This window comes from Pangasianodon hypophthalmus, chromosome 17 (assembly GCF_027358585.1).
Source record: "Pangasianodon hypophthalmus isolate fPanHyp1 chromosome 17, fPanHyp1.pri, whole genome shotgun sequence".
NCBI lineage: Eukaryota > Metazoa > Chordata > Actinopteri > Siluriformes > Pangasiidae > Pangasianodon > Pangasianodon hypophthalmus.
The window spans coordinates 19048795-19069771 of NC_069726.1; the positions used below are offsets into that span (position 1 = coordinate 19048795).

Here is a 20977-nt window from a genome sequence, read left to right on the forward strand (position 1 = left end):
TCAGTTTACGCAGACGGCGGTGTTGTTTTGTTGCCCAGGGCAACTATACACACACACACACACACACACACACACACACACACACACACACACTTGTTGACTCACATTTTCAGTACGTAGTTTCAGTACTACAAGAAGTGGAATTTTCAAATAAGTTTTGTAATTATTCCCTTATTATTTATTTTACATGAACGAAATGCAAATTTCCTTATTTTTAAGCCATGTTAGCATAAATTAGGTAGGAAAACAGTAAAGACTATATTAGAGAACATATCCCTCTCCATATCCCCACCCCCACCATATCCCCAACCACCCCAGTCATCAGGATCACGACCAGCCGGGTGAGACGGCAGCTCACTAAGACCCAGATTCACAAGACCTGAGGACCTGACAACATCAAACCAAGGGTGCTTAAAGTGTGTGCAGAGCAGCTGGCAGGAGTGTTTCTGCATCTTTCTGACCTCTCCCTGAGGCTGCAGAAGGTGCCTAAGATCTGGAAGACATCCTGTATAGTCCCCGTGCTCAAGAAAGGACGTCCCAGCGCTCTCAGTGACTTCAGACCTGTTGTCTTAACGTCACATGTAATGAAAACCCTTGAGAGGCTGGTCCTGCAGCACCTCAGGCCCCTGGTACACGACTGCCTGGATCCGCTGCAGTTGCCATCATCCACCTGCTTCACAGAGCTTACACACACCTGGAGGCCACAAAGCACTGTGAGAATCATATTCATGGACTTCTCAAGTGCTTTTAACACTTCCAGCCACTCCAGCTGGCTGAGAAGCTCTCTGTGATGCGGGTGGACCAGGACCTCTTGACCTGGATTACAGAGTACCTCACCGACAGGCTGCAGTAGGTCAGGCTGCAAGACTGCTTGTCGGATGTGGTGACTAACAGCACTGGTGCCTCCCAGGGAACTGTACTGTCACCATTCTTGTTCACCCTCCACATCTCTCACTTCTGCTTCGATTTGGGAACGTACCACCTACAGAAGTGGCTGTATCATCCATTGTTGGCTGTATCACAGGGGATAAGGAGGAGGAGTACAGAGACCTTATCTAAAGCTTCATAGGATGGTGTGATAGCAACCACCTTCAGCTCAACATCGGGAAGACCAAGGAGCTGGTGGTGGGCTTCCGAGGGAGTGGAGATAGTGGACACCTACAAGTTCCTAGGGGTGCAACTCAACAACAAACTGGACTGGTCAGACAACACTGAGGCCCTCTATAGGAAAGGACAGAGCAGGATGTTCTTTTTGAGGAGACTCAGGTCTTTTAATGTGTGCACTAGGCTTCTACGGTTGTCTTGCCAGTCTGTAGTGGCCAGTGTTATCTTCTTTGCTGTGGTGTGGGGGATCAGTAAAGGTACGTCTTATCTTATCTTATCTAATTAGCTGCCGATGTTAGCTAGAGCCATACATCAATGCGTCCACCATAGTGGAGAGGGGCAGATTCAGTGCAGGGCTATGGAAATTGTTTACACCGGGGCACTGGGCTGTAACTCACTTTATGTAGGCTAAATGTACATTTGGGCAGAAATTAGAATAAACGGAGATAAGGCAAGTCTTGAGTAACAGCTATACTGCCATTGACACATTTAAATCTGATACATCTTGTATCGTGTCCAAATTCTTTTTGTTATGGCCCAGCTTAAAGATTTTTTTTAACAATCATATTTAGTCAAATGACATATTTAGTCAAATGAAGCAGTCCCTTGAAATGGAGAACACCTTTTTAAAACCAGATTTTTCTTTCAAGGAGGCAATTTGTAATTTTAAAAATATTATTTAGGGATATCAGTAAGTTACTGATGTGATTTTTGTGAGAATTGCTCATATTAAAAACAAAAATGAAGAAGTTCTGAGAATGAGAATGATTTGTTTAGAAAATAAGTAAGTCATCTCTTCTACTGTTTGTGTAGGAAATTAGAATAATTGTGTGCAGGAATATTAGGTGACAGGGCTAAAATCTATTATCTGTTAATAGCTCCAAAAAGATTTTTTGGTTGAGCAATGCATTATATCATGAAGTCTCAATGGCGTAATAAGGATGATATGGGGCAAACTATTACACACACACACTTAAAGACAGAGGCAGCTGCATTTGTGATTTCAAATCTTTTTTTAGTGTTTCACGTCTGTACTAAAGAGAAAAGTCATGCTAAAGAGAAAAGCTGTGACAATTTTGTTAAACCAAAAAAAACCCACTAAACCTACGGTTCTGTCATCTGTCCTTTGTGTAAGTTGTACTTTGATTAGACAAGGTGTGCTTAGACTATCTACTTTTAGTTTCTCCTTCAAATGCATTTTGAGAAAATAGCTCAATGGAGATCAAATCTAAGGGGCGCGTCACTCTGTGTGATCACCTGACACGACTGTTACTGATAAGCCCTATCCAGATTGCATTAAAATCACATGGAGACCTGGGGTAATTTCCTATCTTCCAGGCTCCTCTGTGACTTTATTTCCGTCCAGTTTGCCATGTCGATGCTTTTCTCAGGCCTCCTCTGAGAAAATTACAGGCCGAATTAACTACAGTTTTTCTCCAAACTCAGCAGACGTTTGATCATATTAGTCCTGTTTGGATGCACTTGTCTCTGATTTTTGATGCAGATGTGGCCTCATGTTGGGAAAAAAGATGTTTGACTGCTGCCACTTTCCATATTCAGTCTCACAGCTTGCGTATCAGTGACCCTCCCCCAGATATTAACCACTTCCCGGGTTCTGAAACGAAAATTGAATGCTTCTCATTTACTTTGTTATTATTGTTTTATTGTATTTTCAAATTGTTGCTGAAACTTTGGTGCATCCCAAAGTGAAATAAGAGCCAACATCTCTTCTCTACTCCAGTGCCTCTATGACCAGTCGGACGCTGTGCTGTGAATGTGTGAGCGTGATCATATGAACACATGACACAACCATCCGGGTTTGTAGAATATTCAACCCGCTAGACACTCACTCCTCCTGTGGTTATTTTATTGCTGTTCAGATGCAAGATTTTTATCACTAAGGAGATGTAAAAAAATTAATATCGACATCCCCCTGATAAATTAATCCAATCCAAATAGGGATATAATCTACATGAATCTACATCTTGGGCTAGAAAGAAATCAGCCCCAGCCTCGCTTCTCAATTCCTCATCCCATTCTGTGTGTTTTTCTTATGATCACTGCTAGTGCTGTTGAACTCAATTCCAAAAAAAGTCCAAATACATTTATACCAGCTTCCCCTGATTGAAACTTTATACTGCTAACCCAGTGTAATCAATCCAATCTGACAAGGTTTTGGTAGATTGGACTGATCAAGTTGCCAGATTGCTAAACTTGGATTTAATAGGGTCACTAGATTGGTTCGATCAGAGTTCCCCAATTAGATCTGGCAACCAGAACAATCAGGTTGAGACATTATTATTATAATTATTATTATATAATATATAATATGCAACAAATATTATTACTATGCAACAAATTTCGTGACAGCGCCACCTACTGGTCAAAAGTAACAATAACATGCTAAAAATGTTTACGTCGGACTGCCATTTTTGCTACTCCTCCTCCAAATTTTGTCCCGTATTCACCAAATTTGGCTCGCATCATCTTGAGACCTGTCTAAACAAAAATTATCAAAGGAACTCTGATATTCAAAACCTTTCTCCCATAACGGACTGGCAAATGGCTCTGCTTTCCTGTGATTGCTTATGCAACAATTGGAGCACGTCTATGAATGTGAAGCTCACTGAGTCTGGGTGCTTGGCCCTTGAAAAGGCTGCTTCCAGCTTTAATTGTTATTATTATTATTATTATTATTATTATTGTTACTATTAATAATAATAATATGGCAGCCCTGACCAATCAGTACATTTATACCAGCTGCCCTCATTGTATGTTTTATCAAACCATTTCTGCCTGTTCTCTTAAAGTGCCAATAATTCCTGAGTTGACTGCTTAGTTATCAGACAATATGGGTTCTGTTTCAATCGTTATGCTATGGTTTCTCACCTTAAACACCAACCACATCAGATAATCTCCTCAGTCACCTGTATCAGGCATGTCAGAGCAGAGAAACACTGATATGTAAAGTACCCAGGTTTGAGCTAATAGTTATGAATCGCATTTCTCTAACATTAGTGTCTCACACACACACACACGCACAGCTCACACCTGTAAATCACATGCTGAGTTTGATATTTTAAGCCATGGGCTAAAAGGAGTCAGGAACTTGGCTGTATGACTTCAGACGCACACTGCACGTGTTCACACAAATCATGTAACACTGGCTGTCTTTAAACAAAGAATGAAGACCTACCTCTACACTAAACACTTAAATGAGCACTAATTAAACTCCTCTCTTAGATCCTGACCTATTTGTACTAGCATCAGGGTATGGGTGTTCTGTTGTTGTTGTTGTCGTTGTTGTTAGTGTTTTTTCCCCATTTTTCATTCCAATTTGTTCACCTGCCAACTCACACCCATCCGTCAAGGCTAACATGTGCTTCTTCTGACACACGTCCTACCGCATCTTTTTGAACTGCTGCTCATGCAGTGTAACACACTCAAAAAAAAAAAATGCCATCTTCCCTCTTCTACAGTATTCATGAGCTCACAGATGCCTAGGATTGGCTAGTGTTGCTGTGATTGACAGTGAAGAGAGAGTATGCCAACCCTCAGAACAGAGAGCATGAACCAGAGAGGATTCCCAGCAACAGGGCGAGTTTGAATTTTTGTTGATCCACCATAGAGTCCCCCATGAGGATAGATTTCTGATGCAATTCTATAAGTCACTCTGTATAAAGGCATCTGCCAAATGCTGTAAATGTAACAGTTTTGTGTGATAACAGCAGTATTGGCTAGAAATGTAATCTGGTACTGATTACACACTACACAACCAAAGATATAATCAACAATATAAACCTTTAGATTAGTTAAACAGTGTAATCTAATCAGATTACTTTTGGACTGTTGCTGAGCTGCTTCTTTAGGGTTCTTTTGACATCTTTTAGAATAATCTGTTTGAATAAAAGTACAATAAGAGAAAGAAGTACCTTAATGACTCATTTTATTAATGCAAAAGACACAAAGAACTTTATTTGTAAACTTTATGTACACCTGAAGTTCTAAGGATTCCTTTTACACTTACAGTACTGTGCAAACACACCCTATTTTTTTAGTACAAACTTATTGATTTTTATTTTATGACTTCTACATTATTGATTCAATACAAAAACATTGTAGATTTTCAAACATTAGTTTTCCAGCAGAAAATTAAATGTTACAGAAAAAATGTTTGTATGTCAGTAAAGAAAGCAGCATATTACATAAGAGAAACTTTTCAGACAAAAAACATAATGAAGGCTGCTGGGTTTTGCTGCAAAAATAAGAAGCAAGTGCGACAGTCAAAGTCTCCAGAAGAACTGTGTCTGCTTCTGTAAGATGCTCAGTAACACTTACAGCTCATTTCCTTATAAAACTGCACTAATTGTACCTGAGACTACTATTTTTTTTTTAAAGCGAAGGATCGTCACACCAAATATTGACTTTGTTTCATTTATTACTGTTTACTGCTCTTTATAGTATTTTTTAAAATGTAGAAACATTTAGTTTCATTATTTTTGAAGGCATCTTTGCTCTACAGCATTTCTTTGCATGTGCCTAAGACTTTTATACAGTACTGTACATTACAGTGCTGTTGAATTCTTCACTCTGATTGAGCAGAAAATATTGATTAATTTTCTATAACAGCAGCTACAGTAGTACTGGGTACAAGGTTTACATTTGCATGCTTGTTCTAATGCATTAACATTTCTATAGTAACAACTAATTTACAGGGGCTTGATGGTGGACTTGTATGGTCCCTGGTGAAGTTTTCTGTAAGGAAACATTTATTTAGCATTTTTAGAAGGAGTCTCCAATGGTGACTTGTATCACAGACATTCCACATCATATAAATGTAACAATAAAAAAAACATAACATTAAAAAACTTCAGGATATGCTGTTATTGGAAACTAATCAACTTTGGGGTGGTAAGAGTAACTCTGCTTTTTGTTGGGCTGCATCACACCACCCTGTTGTTGATTATTTTCCTATACAAGCATGCCCCTCAAGTGATTTATTCCTTGCTTATCTACATTCAGGGAACTGTTCTGTAATCTTGCATTGGATTTTATTTATCTGTTTCAGGTTGTTCCTCACTGCTCTAAACTCAGCTAGTGACGTGTTTAACTAACAGTCTTACTGCCATCAAATAGTTAACTGGGATGAGTAAATCTACTGCAGGAGAAGATAAAAAAATCAGAAATGCTGAGGATATCATTTAAATGCTAAAAAAAATTGATATACTATTGAGCTGAGATATACTGAGGGCGAACATTTTACACTTGACCAACAATACAGAGTCTTCTCTTAATGTACGTATGTTTTTGTTACAAAGTACAGCTTAAACATTACAGTCTGAGTTGGCAGTTATCTTTATTAGCACAATCAAAAGTTTGTACCCCCCTTGACATGCTCTAGTTAATTTATTTAATTCTACCTGAATGACTGAAAACATTCAGTGCTTGTTTAGTCTTATTTAAGGCAAGTTAGGCTGAAACTCTTTTCAGCAGTTTACTGTCAGCAGTTTACTGTCAGAGTCAGTAGGATGAAGAAAAACAGCTCTCATAAGATCTAAAACAGAAATATATATATATAGAACCAGGAAGGGGATAAAAAAAAGACCTTAAAATGCTTATAAAGACCACCAGCAACATGGGTATGCAAGTCCTGACATACACTTTTTGAGCATTTTGTTATATGTGATAGTAAAGAAGCATCTATAAAACCTAACTCTTATCGGTTTTAATCATTCCAGAGTAAGGTTCAGCATCTTGCCTCCTCAAACACATATATTCTGACGCACATGTTCAGTAAATGATCTATCAATAAGTAAATAACTTGACAGAGAGATGCAAAAGTGTGTTGTTTGTATTAGATAGAAAAACATGTGTGGTATTTTACTGTATATAGGTGTTCTGAGAAATAACTTTTACTGACCATATGAGCCAAACCATGCCTTGTATTTAGAGATGAAGGAGCACATTCAATAATTATGGATGAATGCACTCTGATTCACTGCTGTTAAGAGTGTAATCCATGAAAATAATCTGATTTCATGCATTTAGTTCTTTAGTATAACTGGATAACTTGGATAACTGGATTGGATAACTTTCAGTGACTGCAGTAAATAGTTATATAATTGCACAATTATAGCCTATTGTGTTACTGTATTATATAAAGTACTGTGTTTCTCATGGAATGAGTCTAGTGTAGTCTATAGCCGGGAAAGAAAAAACTACGCATCCCATCATGCATTTCACTCCACGCAGCACAGCCAACCAGGAAGAGTTCCCTTTCGCGCTGAGCAGTGTTGCCAGATAATGCATTATTGTGATCGAGAAATCTTAATGATATAATGTCATTTAATTTTAGTGATATTTAAGAGGCCTGATCTATAGAATGCATATGAATTGTTTGTTCTTTGTTTACTTGGTTATATTTTGCAATTCTATCCGAGGTACATGATAAATTAGTATTCCAGGATGACCAGGTTTTACTCTGTAATCCATTCATTTAATTCACTGCCAGTAACTCATTTAATTAGGCAACCCTGACTGATTCACTCAGGATCAATCACGATCAGCGCCATGTGATCAAACCAATCTGGCAACCCTGCATGATCAACTCTAATCAGTGCAGTCAGGAAATTTTGGTTGATTAACTCCTGAATGATTGAGAACAAGCCAATCTGGCAATCCTGACAAATCCTATATCTGATCAATCTAATGATCAGATTCGCCAACTGTACTCTGAGAGGTCCAGGGTGATAAGATTGGGGATTTTGTCAATTACTTTAATCTGGAAGACTTTATACTGAATAATAATAATAATAATAATAATAATAATAATAATAATAATAATAATAATCTGGCAACCGTGACCAATCAATATGGCAACTCTAATCATTGCAATGTTGAAACTCAAGATTATTATTTTTTGTTTGTTTGTTTGTTTGTTTTCTTCCAAATGCGGATACCCTGAATATTTGAAAAATGATTAAATTAAGGTTTTTGTTTGTTTGTTTGTTTTGTCTTAATCCGGAGACCTTGATTCATCGGATTTGGAAAACATTACGAAACTAATCTAGCAACTGTTGATCAAACAAATCTTGAAAAAAATTTGTCATTGGATTTTTGTTATTTGGATTTCTGGATTTTGTCCTTTGCTGTGAAAGTCTGGTTTGGTCCGATCTGACAGCCTCGATCAGATAAATTAAACTGAGTGATCAGGGAAGGTGGATTAAATTGATCAGGTTGCCAGATTGCACTTGGATTTGGACTGAGCAGGGTCACTGGACTGGTTCAATCAGAGCTGCAAGATTAGACTGATCATGATGATTGATGCTTTTCATCTGCCAGCTAGAACAATCAGATTTTTTTTTTTTAATTAGACATTTAATTATTGAAGCTGTCAACTGCAATCGATCAAAACTGGGTTGAGTAACCTGGCTGTCTAATGAGCCTGGCCACTCTGCAGGTTTTTTTTTTTTTTTTTTGGCATTTGCTTTGATCTGACTATCCTGTTTTGGTCCAATCTGGCAACCGGGCCGCTTCGAGCAGAGGGGCTTTTGTTGCACCCAGAGGGAGAGAGCGAGCGAGCAAAGGCTTGAATCAAATCTATGGGAGTCCAATCTGCCCTGATCTGCACTAAAACATCGGGCCTCTCCCGAACAAGCCTCGCCTGTCTCTCTGCAGCTGCTCTGCTCAAAGCCTTTGTGTAGCTCGCTTTAGGTTTATGATCTCTGCACCCGGAATCAGATTATTTGCTGTATTTGTTTAGAATGGGAAACGCTGAAGGTACCGACATTTTTTTATTCTGCTGTTGTTTTGCCTCGTTGTTTGCTCGCATGGCGTCTGAACCATAGCCCTGCATGCTTTGCGGTTTTTATTATTTATTTTTTTAAATTTTTTATTTATTTATTTTTTTAGAGAATAATAAACACGCACAATGTCTGTTTCCCCCCCGATTTTCCGTCTAAAATAACGGCCACTTGTCGGAAAGGTTACAAATGTAAACGGGCCAGTTTGATTTAAAGGGCAGCCATGTTGGCTCCTAGGTTTCGCATACATGTTATTATATGCGCTTTTATAGGCAAACGAAACGTTTAAACCAGTTTACACATCCCTCTTCATTACTGACTTGACCTCAAACTGAAAATACAAACAGATCAGATTTACACATGTTTAGTATCTTTTGCTAAACCATTTCATATCATGGCGAGGTTCATTTTTTAAGCACCAAGGCATAGCTAAAGCCAACATGCTATCATCATATCATCCTAAATATGTGGATAAAATTGTTATTAACTAAACATTTTGATGTACTGTCGCTTTGTAAACAGTGTAATAATGAGAAATGTAGGTTAAAAAGTGTTTGTGGTATTATTTTGGTGTAATATAGCAAATATTTAGCAGGCTAACGTTAGCCTTGGAAGCAAGCAATGTTTCAATTAAGTTAGCAGTTGTATTTCAGGTGATAACATTTAACAGCTCGAAACACCGTTTAAGAGGATAGAAATTTAGCAGCACTGCTTTAGTAGATAAATAAAAAAAAAATGTTTATAGTAATATTTCAGTTAATTAGTCACAACGCCTCGGTGTATTAAAGTGTATAAGGGATAAAGTTTCAGGGAATACAGTTTTAGTAAACAAGGCTGAGGAGGTGATACAGCTAGCTGCTCAGTGTTGTCTCAGCTAATTGCTACAGTGTTTACCTCAGAGTGTTTAACCTTCAATATTTCACTCATTTTCTTTTATTTCAGTTACCACTTTGTAGCACCAGATAATGAAATGAACCCTATTTTAACCTTTTTTAAGCACTTAGAACTGCTTTGCAAAGATTTGACTGCACTTTTTTGATATATAAAAGCTCTTCTATGAGTCTTCAGACAGTTGAGGAAGTTTTGCTCCTCTCATGGCACAACATGCAGCTCTGTAGTCTGTTACACTCACTAACTGTTCATATAATCCACACATTTATGTACCTCTGGTCATATTTCTAGCTGATATTTAACTGCACATAATTAATTGTCACCTTGAAACATGAAGCAGTGTAGGACATAAAAAGAGCTGGATGATGGAGTATAGTAAGTAAACAGGAGTGTGTTGATGTGATGGGTTAATCAGCACTGTACACAGGAGCTGTGGACACACAGGACCGCAAATGGCGAAATCTACACCATCACAAAAGCAGTTTGATGCTCAAATACTAAAGTATTAATATTTAAAGGAGCAATTCAGAAACAAATCTCAGGAACAAGATGTGCCCCTTACCCCAAATGTATGGATTGACCATAGATTCCAGTTAAGAAGTGTGTAAACTGCATGCATCAAACGTTTCTCTTAAACACCTTCCTAAAAAAAAAGGATATGTCAAAAAAGTAATATACACTCTCTGAAAAAAGGTACTAAAGTGTACCTTTCCTTGTTGCCGGAGTTGTACCTTTATCTTTTGTACCTTTAATATGTATCTTTCAACTGGAAATGTGGATAAAGCATACCTTTGAAAAAGATTGAAGATATATAATTGGACTGTAATTACCTTTTAGAGTAACACTTTAAAGGTACAAAACATACTAAAGGTATTAAAGGTGTATGCTTGAGGGTAGCACTGTAGTGATAAGGAAGGGTACAAGTTAGTGCCCCTTTACTGAGTGTACATTTCATACTGGAACTGTAATAACATCTGAATCGCTTCTCACGCTCAGATCTGCCATTAACGTTTGGAAATATGAAGACAAAAACAGCTGAGGCAAGTGTGTGATGATTTGGACATTCAATTTGGACATTCAATTTGCGTTGGACATTGAAAGCTATATTAGGATCAGAGCTGCAGTTCAGAATTGAAGAAGCAAACATATCTTGACTGATGGTCTATATTTGGGATACAGGGGACACTATGTACATTTCCATTTTTGCCAAATGGTTCGAAAATACAAAATGTGTATGCCTGTATTTAATTTTGGGCCAATCTATTGCTTTGGCACATGGAAAAAGTATGCGTAGAGCTTTTATGTAATATTGTGTTCAGTAAACACAGTACTGGAGCACTCATCATGCTTCTGTAACATATTAGCAGCCACTTCTAGTACAGTATTGTGTTCACACTGGGAAATGAAGCACACTAATAATACCCGGATGATATGCTAGAACCTACAAGAACCACTTTTTGCACATGATTACAACCTTCTCTGAAAGGGGAAGAGCCGTCAGAAGTGTCCACAATATATCGTCTGGTATTTGTTATCGCAGTTTTTACTGTATGCAAATGCAATATGCAAATGAGCCTTTTTATTGTGTTTTACAAGAAGTTCCAGATTCAGCTGATCGGTTCATTATGATAAGTTGGACCAGCCGTGTTCAGGTGAAATCTGCATGACAGTACTGTATTTATTTAAGTTTCCATGACAAGGATGTCTCATTTGCAAACTATGCACAGAGGCATGCAGTTGTTCCATTTCACAAAATATGTAAAACCCACAGGGGTCTCTTAGAAGAGAGGATGCTCACAGTGGCTGTATGTAACGTTTCTAACTGAAGTGATGGCAAACAGTTGCTTCAAAGGAACCCTTATTAATGCATTATTGAAGAGACAGACTGATGGGCTTCTGTAGATCTTTAAGGTTTTTGCTATAAACAGAAAATAGTTGCATCCACTACAGTGTCAATGCATGCTTACCTGAATGAATGTAATGTAGTATAAAAGCGGATTGTCCATTGTTGGCCATGCTTTGAGGTTACTTTTTTGTCCTTTTTGTCCAAGCAGAACACAACATTGACTCTCCTACATTCTCGGATGGTGACCAAATCTGTGTGTGACTGTGTGTGAACACCGAGGAGACACTTTGACTGTTTTGCACAATCACACAACCTCAGTCTGTAGAAAACGTGTGGGATTATTTGGACCAGCAGGTGAAACAATGAAATAGGACACAAACGTGAGCTGAATTGCAGCCAGTTAGTTGACCTGGGCTAAAGCTGATTTGGGCTGAAACTGTCATGACACAGGATTGGTGCTGTTTTTTTTAAGGCGAGTACATTCGTAACCAAGTGATAGGAAAGAAATGGCGTCTGCTTTCTATAAAATTGAGGTTTGGTGATTTTGCAGGCCAGGCAAAGTGTCGCATTATGCTTTTTGAACAAGTCACACACAGATTTGTCACTATGCACCCTGCAATTGTCATGCTGGAACATGAGAGTGTCACTGTTGTGTGTCATGTCAAAGCAGAACACAAAAGACGACCTCAGAGTCTCAAGTTTTATGCCAAGTAACGTTTATTCAGGTGTTCAACCTATTGATTGTACAGTAAGGTGCTGCTGTTGGGTACTAATCTTTTGTCAGGGAGCTTATTGTAATTGTTTACACCACTTCACACCTTGGTCATACACCCGTGTTTTCGTCTGAATGAAGTGTTTTGCTGAAAAGGAAGTTCAGGCTGAGTGAACTGTAACTCTTGGTTGAAACAGTTGGGAGTGTGGGGACGTTTTCATCACGTTAAAATGCAGTCAAGCGCAAGACAGCAATGGAAAATTAATCAACAACGTGGTGGTGTGATACAGAGGAACTGTTACCACCTCAAAGTTGATTATTTTCCAATAACAGCATGTCCAGAAGTGTTTTGTTCCTGCTATACCACCGCAATTTGCCCAAACAACAACATGCTGGAATGTGCATGAAACAAGTTCCAGTTATCGCTTACATTATAGCAGCTACAGACAGTCGTTCTCTCACCAACTTCTCTTTTTCTCTCTCTTGAAGTTAATAAGAAAAAAAAATCAGTTACTGAGAAACCACAAAGCCCTTTGTCCTGAAGACATTTCTGTGTTAAAAACCTTAAAGTATTTACCACTGACTGTTACAAAGCGCTGACACTGGAGACTCCTTCCGTAAATGCTAAATAAACATCTCTTTACAGAAAACATCACCATATCAATGGTTACATGTTTTTAAATCTGCTTATGTAGAGCGTCTGCGCAAGTTACCATAGACTTATTAGGACGAGCAGATTAATGTAAAACTTGTAGCTGGATTATTGTCAGAATTAATTAATCTGAGTAAATTAATCAACACCTTCTGTCCAATCAGAATGAAGAATTCAACAGCGCTGTGATATTAAGCATGTTTGAATCGACTTCTCTTACCCTTATGTTAATTTTTATATTTTTGGTGTTTTTCTACATTCCCCCCAGACCCTGTACGAAAAAGGGAAACCTAAGGATGCTGGAGCAGAACAATGGATTTCTCCTTCTCTTTCATGCAAGGGATCATGGGAAACACAATCCAGCAACCGCCTCAGCTCATTGACTCAGCTAACATCAGACAGGAGGACGTGTATGATGCCATCAGCGACCGCGGGGATGAGGGAGGCCCCTCCGCCTACGATTCGCCCCTCGATCCAGGGTTCTCCTACCCTCCGGACGACCTAGGGGTTGTCGCCAACGGTTACCAGGCGGGACTCGGCACCTACGAGCAGCAGGCCAAGTTTGCGCTGTACTCGCAGTTCCCTAACGGCTCGGCTAACGGCTATGGCGCCATCCGCAACTACCATGCCGATCACGGGCTGCTCTTAGGGGAAGGAACGGTGCTGAGGTCGCCCGTCGTTCAGGAAAAAGCATCATCTCACATCTCTTCCCCTCCTCTTCCTCCTTCTCATTCTCATCTTCATCATCATCCTCATTCTCATCCTCAACATCAATCTCAGCAGCATCAACCTAATCCTCAACTTTTACCTCATCACCCTCCTCCACCTCCTCCTCCTCCTCCTCCATCTTCCTCCTCCTCACATCATTTGCAGCCGGTTTACCCACCTCCTCCCCTCATCCTACCTTCCTCTCCACCTCCCCTTCCTGCCTCCATTCAGGATGCAGCCTCTGAACCCGTCACCCAGAAGAAGACGAACTCCCCTGAAATCAAGATTAAGATCATAAAGACGTATCAGAACGGACGCGAGCTGTTCGAGTCGTCGCTTTGTGGTGACCTGCTGCACGAATTCCAGGAGTCATCCAGGAGGAACGAGCACAAGAAGGAAAAAAGAAAAAAGAAAAATAGCCGACACGGTGCCTTCCCTGAAGAGGAAGTGAAGCTCAGTGATGACCAGGCTGTGATACAAGAGCAGCAACCTACCCTGAGTCCCCTGAGTCTCAAAAGCCCCAAAACAGAACCCAAGGACGTCCAGGTGAGTGATCTGTGAAGGATTCAGTCCAGGAAAAACCATCCTCTGTTTTAGAAAGATATGTTTGTTTATGGAAAACGTTACAAATTACATAGAATTCATGCAATAATAGAATTTTTTTTTTTTTTTTAAAGAAAAGGGAAACTCCCTTTGGGTACTATTCCAGAGTTTCACTGAAATCTCAAATGGCATATATGTGAGGAAGTATCTGTGGTGTATTTCAGTAATAAATATAGAAGTGGTAAAATTGCAGCATAGGACACAGATTTACAGAGAAAAGGGATGTTTTAGAGGAAAGTCCTGAATCCCTTTTGTATGTGTATGTCTTTGTTTGCATCCACAGGTTGTTCATTTAACAAATTTAATGTTCATTAAAGTTGTGTTTAAAGTTGCAAAGTGCAAATTGACACACTCATACTAGAGGTGCGTGCCCTGCTCCTGCTCCCATAGTTATTATTTTTGTTTATACCTTCCTGTCATATTTTTTTAATCAGCTATATGGATTTTATTTCCCAAAATATAAAGCAGAATACAGTAGACTCCCCATCCAGCACACTCCCATGTTAATGAACGTGGCCCGTGAGCTGTCCATCTGACCGCTTGGACTCACACTTTTTTTTTTTTTTTTTTTTTGTGCACTCCTGATACACACCTCAGACTTGTATCAGTGTCATGAACTTCCATGTCAGTGTCACTGCTTTGCTGAAAATAATCCGCAACACAAATATCTGTTTGGTGGTCCAGTGGTTGTTCCTGCAATCCCTTTTTTTCCTGTGACTGTGCTGTATAACAGTACTGCAGATCATAATTCATTGAAGGACAATGGTTGTTGTGTGCAGGTGGACAAGGCCTTTCCCTCCGTGTGTGTGGAGTATGAGATCGGGGATCTGGTGTGGGCTAAAGTAGGGACGTACCCATGGTGGCCCTGCATGGTCTCCTCCGACCCCCAGCTAAAGGTTCACACGCGCATCAACACCAGAGGTAATGATAACCCTGACGCCTCACACTACTGCATGTGCAAGCTCTAATATGAATTTACAGCTTCTTAATTTTTATACCAAGTTGTACCATTGCAATCACATTGTATTTACACTCTTGCATACATTTGATATACCTGTTCCATTTATTCATATTATTTTAACCATGCATTTATTTGCTGTTAAAATATGCTTGCGTGTATATATGGTGTGTGTGTGTGTGTGTGTGTATATGTGTATGTGTGTGTGTAATTACTTTATTAGTCTAATCAAGAATGTGTTATAATCAAGAATGTGTTATATAATGTGTATATATATATATATATATATATATATATATATATATATATATATATATATATATACATATATATATGTATGTATGTATATATATATGTATGTATGTATATGGCGGTTCCATAGGCTGCTTTCATTTTTACACACCTTTTACACACTTTTTACCACCTTCTATATGCTATTAATATTTTACGCGCCCCTGCTGTTTTCCATGCTCTTTACGTGTCACAGGTGCTTTTTGTGTATTAGTAATGCTTTTGTAGATGCAAACCACATCAGGGAATTGACCTGTAATTCACTCACTCACCACAAGAGGGTGCTGTTAACTCCACAGGCTAATATGGAATAGTGATGCTTTGCATCAGTGATACTGTCTATCCTTAATTTCTTTATACACCGCTGTTAATGTTCTTTAATTGTTGTGGAGGTGCCGTGGTCTGTATTTACATGGCTGTGTGTGTGTGTGTGTGTGTGTGTGTGTGTGTGTGTGTAGGTCACAGGGAGTACCATGTGCAGTTTTTCGGTAGTGTGGCTGAGCGGGCGTGGATTCATGAGAAGAGGATTGTGGTGTATAAAGGAGAGAGTCAGTTTGAAGAACTGCAGGCGGAAACCTTACGCAAAACCACCAATCCCACCGAAAGACAGAAGGTCCACACTGTTTTATTCTTACACAGAATTCAGATTTCGTACTTACTATTTTTTATTTATTTAAAAAAAAAAAAAAAAAGATTTATGCATACTTAAAGACATTTTAATTACTTTATTAGTCTAATCAAATATTTTTATTATGGAGAGATACAGTAGATTTATTTGAACACATTCTTTATGTAAAGCATATATTATAAAAAGATTTTTAAATGAAACAAACATTTTTAATACAGAGATTCTGTATGTAATTTATTTGATCTGTAACCAATTAATAAATAATTATTCCCAAGTAATATACAGCTTTTCTGTTTTTATGCAGGTATTTAATTTATACATTTTATTTAAAATATTTTATTTTACACAGGTTTGTGCCTTTTTTAAATTACGTAATATTCTTGGATATGAGCTCTTTAAAAAAAAAAAAAAAAAAAAATTATACATGTAAAAACATGCTTTCTATGAAGCATATTTTCATTTGTAAACAATTTTTATAATACACTTTACATGCATACATTTATTATTTTTATTATTATAAATAATTAAAATTTATATTAAAAAATATACAGAGTGCCCCTAAATCCAGCAGCATAGAGTTAATGTATATATTTATATTTTTAGAGACAATGATGTATCTGAGCAAGGAAGAACCAATCCATATAATTCTCTTAATAGGAAATTGTGTTTGGGGGAAAAAAATGGTGATTTTTGGTGCAAAGTTCTATTTTAATTTTTCTCCTATAATGCTGAACTTGTGGGACACCCTGTATATTATGCACATGTCTACATTTATGTACACATTTATTTTATATAGAGAGATTTATAAAGAGAGAGTTAGGTCTTGTATATTGTGTCTATTGGCCATAAACATCGTTTTTTTCAGCCTTATTGCATAATATCTGTTGGTTTTATATTATTGTGTAACGTAGTGTTTTTGCACGCACGTAGCTGCTGAAGCCTCAGTCTCAGAGGGAGCGTGCTCAGTGGGAGGTGGGCGTCGGCCATGCTGAGGCAGCCCTGCTGATGACCCGAGAGGAGCGTAACGAGAATTACACCTTCATTTACATTGACAAACTGCCCGCTGATGAACCGAGCGATGACCCTGTGACCCCAACGAGAATTAAAAAACGGAGGACAAGACGCTGCAAGAGCATAAAGAAAGATGATCCCGCAGCACTCCCACGCCGTCAGCAGCCTCGCCGCCAGTGCAGCGTTTCAGACGCTCAGGAGGAGGAGGCGGAGCCTGAGGACACAACAGAAACGCAACCCTCGCCCCCTCCGGTCCGGACTCCGTGGAGAACGGCGGCTGCCCGGAAGCTGCTGCCGCTCTCCGTCACAATGAAGAAGCTCAACGTGGAGATTGTTAAATGCGATTGGCAGCTGCCCAAAGAGAAGGTGGAGATAAAAAAGGAGGTGGAGAGAGACGATGAGCGAGTTGAGTCTCCAGAGGTGAGGTTCACTTGTGCTTTTCAGTGCTGTACTTATACCAGGGGTGTTAAACATATGGCCCATGGGCCTGATAAAGCTTCTAATCCAACCCACTAAATGAATTTAGAATCTGTGTTCTAAATTAAAATTGTCTTGTTTGGAGCTCCCATGTGGTGCAACAGAAAACCGTTCGCCTTATCAGGAGATCACGGGTTTGAATCCTGACACAATCCCGAGTTTAAATTTCATCTGTGTCTGGGAGCTAAGATTGGCCATGCTCTCTGGGTGGCAGTGATGGCATACACTCAGGTGTCTGTGAGCTCATGTATATGGAAGAGTGTAAATATCAGAAGTCTGATGTGGTTAGCTGTACATTTCTCAGAGGAAGCACTTCATCCTCTGCTACTACCCTCTTCTGCTCACTGTCGTATGATAGGGCTGGCTGGTTCGTGGGAATTGGCAGGTGACCAAACTAGAATGGGGAAAAATCTGTCCAAGAAAATATAAAAAAAATTGTTTTGTGGACTGTAATTTAAAAATAAAAGCTAGTCTGCTTTATTCCACTATGGGGCAAAATAGAGCAATAATCTCAGGGCTATAAATTCAGCTACTGACAAAATGTGCTAATGATGCGTACATAATTCTTCTTTAGCAAGCTAAAGATTTCCAAAAGATCTAATTAACAGGCACATCTTGTACTTATATAACCTAAAATGAGTTTGACACACCTGACTTCAACCATCTCTTGTCCCCTAACCCTACCAGCTATGTACAGTCACGTCCATAGGTGTAGCACCTTCATCACACTGTGCACTTGTGTAATGACTCAGTCATTGTTGCAGAAAAGATTTCCTCTGAGATCTACACACACTATGTACTAGAGCGCTAGCCTGCTAAGGTACTTTCTTCAAACTTGGTGATAGATATGTAATAACACTGTTATAATTTTGTTGTTATTATTATTATGGAAGGGTTCGACTGATAAAGCAGAGGGTGAGACATTCTCCAGTGAGGAGGAGAGAACGGCATGGAGTGAACCAGAGAGCGCAGAACACACACACACCCCTGTTACTGAACCCAGCTCAGGTATACACACACACTCTCAGCTGTACACACTGCCTGTGTGGGTTTACCTGCATGAGTTGATGGTCACTGTGTGTGTGTGTAAGTATATTTTTCTACTTGCACTAATGAAAGAATGCATGCGTGCAGAGTCGATGGAAAGGAAGCTGCAGCGGCGGTGTGTGAGGAGTCGGTCCGAGTCGGAAAAGAGTGTCGATCCAGTTCCAAAGAAAAAGGTCAAGAAAGAGCAGGTAGAGTCACACACCTTTTGCTAATTACATTTGATTGAACTGTATTGATGGTTGAGAAGTGATGAAATGAACCATCATGTGTTATTGATCATCTGAGCTGCAGATGTTTATAACCAGCTATAATGAATGAAAAACTATAATGATTGTCCATGTCGTATTTCAGGTGGAGGCGATGCCTCAGATGGACTTTAAGACGGGATCACAAAAAGGTGAGCCATTCGTTTTTCCTACACAGGCTCACATTTAAATCACATAAATCGGTATTCATTTACAAACAGAATGAATTGCTAATGTCCATTTCTCTACAACGCTTAACTAAATTAAACATATTCATAGTCTTCTTGATATCTTTTCTAGATCATCACATTTCAGTCAAAAGTTTTTTTTTTTTCTTTCAATTATTATTTTTTAACTATTTCAGGGACAGTGATATCCAAAGGATTTTCCTAAACTGCCACACATGTACTTGTGTCATTAGGTTAGTTTATGTTTATTTTGTCAGAGATCATGTAGAAAATATTACTCTGAAGTGAAAACAGAATCGTTGCACCAGAGTTACCTGTTAGCTCATTTCTATCTGCAGTGCCTGGGAAGGTAAACAATAATAAATAATAAAGGTGACTACAAAATTCCATCACAGAATCTCAATTATCACGGTACTGACACTGAGAAACTCCCCACCCTGCTTTTGCCTCCACCAACCTATCACTGATGCGCAGTATACTCATACCCAAAATCACACACACACACTCTTAGCAACAGTCTCTTTTCACATAGACATACAGACAGGCATTACGTTTACATAGCGGGGAACTCTGGATTTTGCTCTTGCAGGAGCCAGTGAGATCTCCGATTCCTGTAAACCACTGAAGAAACGCAGTCGAGCCTCCACAGATGTTGAAGTTACAAGCTCTATTTACAGAGACACGTCCGACTCTGATTCCAGAGGCCTCAACGACATGCAGGTGAGACAGACGCGCACACATATATACGCACACACACACACACACTGTAAACAGAATACACCAAGAGAAGTTAACCATGTTTACTCATGCTTCTGAGGTGACACTGATAAACATGGTTAACTTCTTTTGGTCTCTTGGTGTATTCTGTTTACATAAATTAGTCTTTGGGGGCAAATTTGTTACCAGTTTTTTTCATAAGCAATTGAGTCTCATTTTGTGTGTGCAGTGTGTGTTTGAGAAACGCTCTGACAGTCCTGGAACGGTGGACGCTGACGGCTCAGATGCTCAGTCCGAAGATTCAAACATCTCTCGGCAGGGCAGCAGCAACTCCAGAAAGGATATGGTGTGTCAGGTGAGTGTGATCAGATAAGAGGAACTGCATATATAAGATGCTCCTGATTGGTGTGTGTGTGTGTAAATTATAAATCAATCAATATCTTGTCCAAAGTTGGAAACAGTTAATAGTTATTATATTATATTATATTATGTTAATAATTATATTATATAATGTTAATAATTTAATGCATGACATGAGAACATAAGAACCCCCACTACTATTTTTTTTTTTTTTTTTTTAATCCTTGTGCATGGACTTCATTCACTTCTACAGAATTAATGTTGTATAGTGATTGCAGATGGAGCAGGTTTGCGATGAAAGGGGTGTGTGTGTGTGTGTGTGTGTGTGTGTGTGTGTGTGTGTGACCCTTCAGGTTTGTGAGACATTTGGAGATTCCCTGTTGTGCTGTGAGGGCGAGTGTAACAGGTTTTTTCATCCGGAGTGTTTGGCCTCAGCTGGGGGAACAGAGGGAGAAAACATTTGCACCGAGTGCAAAACAGGTCAGAACCATTAAACATTATTATCTTGTTAGTTTCCACTGTACGTGTGTACTTTATTACATTTGTGGTGGCATACAGAGTGATTATTATCATGTTGCCTAACTTGTCTTTAATCTATTCCAAGAAAGCAGTGCTTCTTGTTTCCAATTTAGCTGTGATGTGCATAAAATTTGGGTCGAGAGAGGGACAGGCAAGAGCAGAATGAGGAAATTGGCTCGGTTAAGTCTCTCCTACCCTGGTAATTGATTTTAATGTTT

At 39.0% G+C, this 20977-nt stretch overlaps 1 protein-coding gene across 4 annotated transcripts in view; it reads left to right on the forward strand.

The window, feature by feature from the left end:
• Positions 1-1048: 1048 nt before the first annotated feature.
• Positions 1049-20977, forward strand: part of nsd3 (nuclear receptor binding SET domain protein 3) — a 37692-nt gene continuing 17763 nt past the window's right edge. For 3 of the 4 annotated variants that reach the window (XM_026942585.3, XM_026942586.3, XM_026942587.3), the window contains exons 1-11: positions 8652-8883; positions 13276-14261; positions 15098-15239; positions 16026-16180; positions 17126-17626; positions 18577-18691; positions 18818-18918; positions 19082-19127; positions 19753-19883; positions 20110-20235; positions 20594-20720. In XM_026942585.3, coding sequence (XP_026798386.1) covers positions 13320-14261; positions 15098-15239; positions 16026-16180; positions 17126-17626; positions 18577-18691; positions 18818-18918; positions 19082-19127; positions 19753-19883; positions 20110-20235; positions 20594-20720 — 2386 coding nt within the window. In that variant the 5' untranslated portion in view covers positions 8652-8883; positions 13276-13319. Of the gene's footprint in view, positions 1362-8651; positions 8884-13275; positions 14262-15097; positions 15240-16025; positions 16181-17125; positions 17627-18576; positions 18692-18817; positions 18919-19081; positions 19128-19752; positions 19884-20109; positions 20236-20593; positions 20721-20977 lie in introns of those variants that run through there. The other variant, XM_053241159.1, reaches the window with a different exon arrangement.